We start from the raw sequence: 7,654 nt of genomic DNA on the forward strand, positions 1-7,654 counted from the left end.
CAATGGAATTCATGGTATATTTAACTTCAAGAATTTAAGATGAAAAAAGAAAGGTAAGCAAGACCACATAATTACTATCTAACTGATTGAATTTTGCTGGGCAAATGTCTATTTTCTTTCTTACTTGATTCCATTTTTACATTTCTTGCAGGGTACAAGCACAGGTAAGATCATATCATATTAACAAAATTACAAAAAATAAATTGCATTATGATTAATTTTAGCTAGGTAGGTAGATAGATAGGTAGATAAGTAGATAGGTAGATAAGTAGATGAGTAGATAGGTAGATAAGTAGATAGGTAGATAAGTAGATAGGTAGATAGGTAGATAGATAGATAGGTAGATAAGTAGATAGGTAGATAAGTAGATAAGTAGATAGGTAGATAAGTAGATAGGTAGATAAGTAGATAGGTAGATAAGTAGATAAGTAGATAAATAGATAGGTAGATAGGTAGATAAATAGATAGGTAGATAAATAGATAGGTAGATAAGTAGATAGGTAGATAAGTATATCAGTAGATAGGTAGATAAATAGATAGGTAGATAAGTAGATAGGTAGATAAGTATATCAGTAGATAGGTAGATAGGTAGATACAATCGTTGCCAAAAGTAGTTGAGACAAATGCAAAAACTGACTATTAGTGGTAAAAAAGACAATAAATACAGAACTACGACTCTTTTTATCCCCTCCCCCACTCCCTTTACACAATGTTGGAGAGTCATAGCAGCAAACTTCTGTGTTCAAAAAACCTAAGTACAACATTGTGGTGAGGGTGCGGGGGTGAAAGGTTGAAATAATTCAAATTTAAAAAAATGTCTCAACACTTTAGGTAGCTAGGTAGCTGGTGGTTAATGATTTCTTGTGCTATTGAAGCAGTAACTTAAAAGGATTTTGCATTTTCATGAAGAAAAGAATAAAACGTCTAATTAAAGAAGTTGACTCCAAGAATGATTATCTTCATAATCACTTCATAGTCAGATAAACATTATATTTTGTTTATTAGCAAATTTATACAGTGCGGTCAAGTTTGTCTGAATTTACTTGCATGGCAATAGCTCATAATGGCGGCGATTGTTTTGGTGAATTTAGTAGATAAATCGAAGAAAAACGTTGTATATTGCAATAGTATATAGTTTATTTATGATCTCAATTAGTAAAGATTATAAACATGGGCAATACAAGGATGTTAGAATGATCAGAGTGGCTAAAATATATTTTTAAAGTTTATGCATTATCCTCGTCTAGTAAAACGTCTAGAAGACAAAGCAAATAAAAATTACCAGTTCAGTTGTGTAGCTAATTGGTGTAAAAAAGATGAAGATACATAAGGTAAAAGCTATTAGAACGGTAGTAACTGTTAAAACTTTAGTTGATAATTCGTGTACATATGTAAAAGCAATGGTAAAAAAGTCATATGGTACTGAAGCAAGGCCAAGTGTTTTTATTTGAAAATGGATACCCACGTTCTTGCAGTTTTGTTATTTTTGAAACATTTCCACAACACTGACAATCAAATTTTGGCTGTGACACAATAGTTGCAAAAATGGCATCGACGGTCTAGAAAAAGATTGGTTCCTATGGTTTTGTTTAAGGCTGCAAAAGTTAAGTCAGCAAATGCAAGAAAGGAAAATAGAAAAGTTGTTCTTAATGCTGCAGATCCAAGTGAATCTTATTTTAAAAGAGATGTCACTTCAATTATAAAAACATTAAGACCACTTAACCTTTTTTGTTGTAGTTCGTAGCTAGCTAACGTTTGTAATGAAATCTTCCAATATATTCGGAAAGGTCTTTACCAAGTGTTAAACTATTATGCAGTTAAATGTTTATATTAACGTTTTAACATAAAATAAGCTGGACGTTTTATGTTTGGCTCTTTAAAAGCACAACAAACCTCCCATTATGGATTTTTTTCCCCGCACAAAAAAAAATTTAAATAATTCTAAATTAAAAAAAGACACTCTCAACTTCACAACTTTAGTAAGTTCTCTCAAGCCTATTCTTTTTCTTACTCAAATAAAAAAAGTTTAAATTGCTATTATTCAGAGCTCTAATTACTTTACTTCATTTTCCAAAATATAAACCGCCCAGTTTAAAGACAAAAATGGTTTATTTAAAGACGGTAGGTTTTAATATTCCGTGATCCGAGAGAAATAGGTTTACACCCTGTAGCTGTTTCTTTCACGAATTCCCCTATTATTACTTTTAAAAAACCTGTATCAGCTGATCTGGCACCTTCCAGCTGGCACTAACTTTCTTTTCGATTGTCTTGAAAGCCTAACAAGCAAAGGCGTAAATAGCAAAATGATCAACAACATTCAAAATTAAAGCTTTTGCGTTGCTATTGAAAAATTTTTATGTTTTTTGGGTAAAAGTGTTTGTTAACCGTCTGGATTTTTCAAGCCGGCCATACAAGTTTTTAAGCATTCTGATTGGCTTAGCGCTCTTGACGACGGGCCGATATTTCGCAGTATTGCCCGTCGTCAAGAAAAGTTCAAGTAAAATTAACTTCTAAAATGTTTTTTTTCACTTAGTCCTGAATTATTTTTTGTATGTTTGTTATTTTTTATCTAAGTCAATCAGTTTTTTATTCTTAAAGAAATAATTACAAGGAATTTCCGATCCGCTTTTATCAACTGTTAACTCTTTGATCACGTACTTTGGAAATTTTTAAATTAAACCTCTTTAAACTAAGGACGTGAAATGGCGCAATAAAGACAATTGGAAAGTTAAGATTTCGTTAAAAATTACACAAGAATTTCCCCTGTATTCAATGATTAAAATGTAAAATGAAGAAAGCAACAACGACAACAACAAAAACAACAAAAACAACAAAAATAACAAAAACAACAAAAATATAAAGGTAAAGTTTAAAAAACATTATCTGGAAAGTGTACATTCTTCAATTACTAATTTTAAGCATCAATATGATACATCTTTATAAATTCTATAAAACCAGTATGGTATGCTAAAACCAGTACTTGTTCCAGTTTCACTATCTGAATGATATGATACGTGTCTTATAATTCGTTCGGAGTATGTTTTTTCTTTCCCAACTTTGTACAGCTAATATTCGTGGCGGAAATGTATTTCTTCCAATATCCGTTGTTGTCATCATGGAACCAAACTTCGGTGCAACAACCTGGAACTGCAAATATTTCCGCTCCTCTGACCGGTTTCTTACCTGTGAACGAATTCCCAACATCTCTTACGTTACCCAGAATGCATCTGTTTGTGTTAAGGAAATAGTGCATGTTTTTGTTTGAGTGAGGTTTAATTGTTGGAAAGTAATGCTGATAACTGTTCCAATCAAATTCAACGTTGCCCCTGTAAGACATAAACAAAGATTTCGTAAATTACAATTACCTTGAGAAGTAATTAAATTAGTTTGTACTTTATCTTTAAATTAGGCCCTGCAAAAAATATTAAAAAACTCGCTATTCGTACTAATTTTTTTCTCTCTGATTTGCTTAGAACTACAAATTCCTTATATCTCAGGTGACATAAGCTGCGACCCAATAAAGACTGCGCGTAAAATCATGATATCAACTTTGCAGCCTCTTGTATTGATGGTTAAAGGTTTATTATGTTAACAAAGTGGCAAGACGCACAAAAAGGTTGCTACCCGCGTCTTATATACTGCAGAATTGCTGAAAAGGCTTTCCAGAGCTTTCATAAATCGTGTGTTGCAGATTCTGAGAAACATTACCTCAATTTTTACTTTACACAGTATAAATTGAGGAACAAAAAGTCATCAAATTCTTTTTTTGCCAAATTCGCTAAATTTAAATCTCGCTTGAAATATAAGGACCTTTCAGACCTATCTTTAAATAGGCCCCCAAAGTGAAAGTAAAATACTCATCTTAGCAAAAAAAGCACATTTATGTGAAATATCAAGAACAATGCATCTTACCAAACATAATTAAGTTGATATGGATCACGAATTCCTTTAAAAGAGAATGAAAACTGACTATCTCGAATGGTTCCATATGTGCACCAGGCATATCTCCAATGTTCGTATATTTGCTCAGCGTAAAGAAAATATAAGCCAAGTAGAAATATAATCTTGATGTTAAAGCTGGGTAGATAAGAGATGAATTTCTTCACGTACTGTACAATTCTTTTCGAAGTGGAGGACACAGGGAAGTAACATTGATAGAATGTTTTCAATTTTTCTACAGCATCGCGGTGGTTTAAAGTTTCGAAGATCTGAATTAACGTTTGCACATTTTGGGATAAATTTTTTCCATTTTCTTCAATAGCCTCACCAAAATCCTTAAAAATTTCGAGTTTGTCGTCCTCTTGGACCAACTTAAACGACACACATAATTGTCGAAACCTTTCAATCTTTTTCTCATCGTACCCTTCAATACATGCAAAAAGCAATCGTGAAAAATCAGTAGCATTCATCTTCCAATTGAAGTCGTTTTCAATGGTGGTCAATTTCTGTTTCAGCAACGTTACATCAGCTACAATGAAGTCGACACCAGATTGCGTGTAAGTTACGCTTCGTTGAAGTTGATTAACACGTAATGTGTTACCGTCTATCTTTCCATTTTCCAACATGGAAATCCAATTTCTCATGACATGAAAATCGGATTGGAGGTTGTTGATACTAATGCTACTAATATTAAACTTTTTTTCCAAAACGGATACATTGCTCTTTGTAAGTGAAATGTCAGATAAAAGGTCTCTGACTTCACCAGATAAATTATCCATGACAATGCTATTGACTTCGCTAGCTGTGTGTAAATCCGTTGTTGATATACGTACGGATTTCGCCTCGATTTGAAGTAGAGAAAGCTGTTTAGAATGATCAAGCACATTGGTTTCTGCAGCAGCAATTCTTTTGGTGTTGTCGTCAACTTTTTGTATCTCCATATCGCTCACGAACTGTTCCAAACAAGAGAGTTTCGTTTCCAATGTTTTCACGATTTGACCTGTGTACATTTTCAAGGTTCCTGTTTCCAAGTCGTGAAATAGAGACATGTTGTTGTAGCATAAGCCATTTAAAATGGAGTCAATTGTTTTGACGTAAGAAATGAATTGCGCATGCGTTAAAATGTTATTGATACTCCCATGGTTAAAGTTATTGCGCAGCTCTCGCGCACGTAAACAAAATGCGGCTTTACTTTGGTCACCAGGACGTGGTACCTTTTGTTTCCATCCACCCTGCGGAGGAGAGAGTTTTGTTTCGTAACAAATAACGATAATGATCAATGTTATATCCCAATCCTTTGCGTTTGATTTACCAGTTGGAGGGCAGAGAACGAGCCATTGATCAGGCTTGACAATTGATTTTAGTTGACTTTGATAATTATTCTTAAAACTTGCCATCCGGTTGAACAATGCAACTTCATTGTCAGGTAGTCCCGTGTAGGTAGGATCGTTATGGTAGTTGTGCAGTATCCAAACAAGTGCAGACTTCACGCATAACTGCAACATTAAGCCTACCCTCATCCAGAAATCACATTGTGGTATCATTGATGTGGATGCTGCAATGGATGCTGCAGTGGCTGCTGCAGAATTGGTCGCTACGCCAACTCCGACGGATGCTGCAGTATTTGTTGCTATGCCAACTCCGACGGATGCTGTAGTATTTGTTGCTACGCCAACTCCGACGGAAGATGCAATAGCTGTAGCACATCTCGACGTTGACATTGTGGCGCCTGTTGCTGATGAAATTGTTGCCATAGCAACACCTGTCGAAGAGGCTGTGGTAGATGCGCCCGTGGCAAACGACGTAAAGGAGGTAGATGTGCTCGATGGTGATGTCGTTGTCGAGTTCATAATCGGCAAGCAGGAGTAAATGATAAACACAGCTATCGTACTATTGGAAAAACGTATGATGTAACACCCTAAAATAATTTTAAACAAAAATCTGTATTTTATTACTTATTTTGAATTTCCACTCAGTAGCAACAAAACGGAACGAAACAAGAAAAATATTTAAATTTAATTGGCTCTGATAATTACTCATCTGTTTCTAATTTCTTCCCATACCTGTCAATTCAACCTCGTCCCCAGGGCATCTTTTCTGACCCCAGGACGGCGAATGTAGTGTCGTAATGTTGCTAACATTTAGCACAAATCGAAGAAACATCGACGTTTATAGTACAGCCTAAAAATTTTGAACTTGCCCGACAAGCTATTTGCCCTCTAAGGATTGACCAATTAACAGGTCGCATGCGATGAAACTTAAGAACCTCGTCCCCAGAGTCTGGTGCCCCCTTACGATACAAAAATGCCCTGGGAACGAGGTTGGAAACTTAAGATTTACTTTGAAGTTTTTTTAAAAAAATGTAGAAATGAAAAAACTCAAACAAATCAATTTATTGTTGTTGGCTTGGTAATTATTGGCATAAAGATTATGTTGTAGGAGTGTACTACAAAAATTGTTGACCTTCAAAGATTTTTAGGGAAAATAAGGAAAAATAAAGAAACATTTTAGGCTCAAAAAACTATTAAAATTTTACAGGCTAAACCGAGTACTTAGTTTTCTTACAAACAAAGTGTAAAATATATACCACAAGACAGTATTAAAAAAGTTGATTTTGACAACCATTTAGCAACTTGTGGCAGGCAAGCAACATCTTCGTCCCCACGGTCTTGTGGCCCCTGAGCCGTTATTGCGGAGTGGCCAACATCTTCATCAACAAGGCAAAATGGCTTGGGAACGAGGTTGAGGCAAGCAAGTTAGAGCAATACTGTACGTATCTCCAGCGAGTAATGTAACATAGTTACAGTCGGAGGGGAGAAAGCAGCAGCCATTAGGATGGAATAAATCTTCCCATTACTTTGTTTGCTATATGTAAACAACGAAGTAAACAACACAGCGATCGGACATCGATCAAATAAACATTCAATCAGTTATTAATCAGTTTTGTCAAAGAGACAATTTTATTGAGAACTATAAATATGTGAAAGAATCTCTTACCTTGTATGTTTCACGTAGTATTCACCAAACTGAAAGTTCGTAGTATTATCACAAAAATCTAATTAGTGTGTTAGGGTCGAGTTACACAGAGAAAAACAGCGATATAAATATCAATTCGTTTTTAAAAAGTTAAAAATCAAATTGATTTTACTAAAGTTTAAAAAACGTAAAAATGAAGATTTATCTATTAAACCATGATAAGTAACATTGTTATTCAAGCTTTATTATTTCACCACAATTTAAAAATTTTATTTGATGTATGGAAGGGGGGTTAATTCGGGGTTTTCCCTCTGTGTTTTAATCACAACAGGTAAGAACAATGAGGAAATTCCCTTGACGTCATGCAATCATATAAAAAAAATTTGTCATCACAAGTCTCCTTCTCAAGATATTTTAAACACATATGACGTCAGAAAAATGTCTACTTCATTGGGGGTCAGGTCGATTGTGCGCATGCTCAATCAACAATCAAAATAGCGCCGTTATAATCTCTCATATAAGTCAGAATAGCTAGTGTAGGGATGGCGTATAACCACATTTTTCAATTCCCACGGTCAAACTCTCCTTAAAAGTATCATACACAAAAACTGTTGTGACGTCACAGCTGTTCATCACACCTCATTTCCACAAAGATCACCAAAAATCCGCTTCAACAACATCTGACAAACCCGACAATGCTATCGTGCGCAAGTTGAGTAGGGGAAATTCCCAACCTCGA

At 34.7% G+C, this 7,654-nt stretch overlaps 1 protein-coding gene across 4 annotated transcripts; it reads right to left on the reverse strand.

Annotated features, from left to right (window-relative positions):
• Positions 1–1,286: 1,286 nt before the first annotated feature.
• On the reverse strand, positions 1,287–7,438 carry LOC130629256 (uncharacterized). Of its 4 annotated transcripts, none has more exons than XM_057442398.1 (4): positions 6,937–7,438; positions 6,527–6,804; positions 3,913–5,829; positions 1,287–3,326 (listed from the first exon to the last, which is right to left on the reverse strand). In XM_057442398.1, exons 2-4 carry the CDS (start codon positions 6,562–6,564, stop codon positions 3,020–3,022), a joined length of 2,262 nt encoding a protein of 753 aa, XP_057298381.1. In that variant the 5' UTR covers positions 6,565–6,804; positions 6,937–7,438; the 3' UTR covers positions 1,287–3,019. The 4 variants fall into 4 exon arrangements, with proteins under 4 accessions (XP_057298381.1, XP_057298398.1, XP_057298403.1 ...); XM_057442415.1 differs by having other exon boundaries at positions 3,913–5,857; XM_057442420.1 differs by lacking the exon at positions 6,527–6,804.
• Positions 7,439–7,654: the final 216 nt, after the last annotated feature.

Source organism: Hydractinia symbiolongicarpus, chromosome 2 (assembly GCF_029227915.1).
Source record: "Hydractinia symbiolongicarpus strain clone_291-10 chromosome 2, HSymV2.1, whole genome shotgun sequence".
Classification (NCBI taxonomy): domain Eukaryota; kingdom Metazoa; phylum Cnidaria; class Hydrozoa; order Anthoathecata; family Hydractiniidae; genus Hydractinia; species Hydractinia symbiolongicarpus.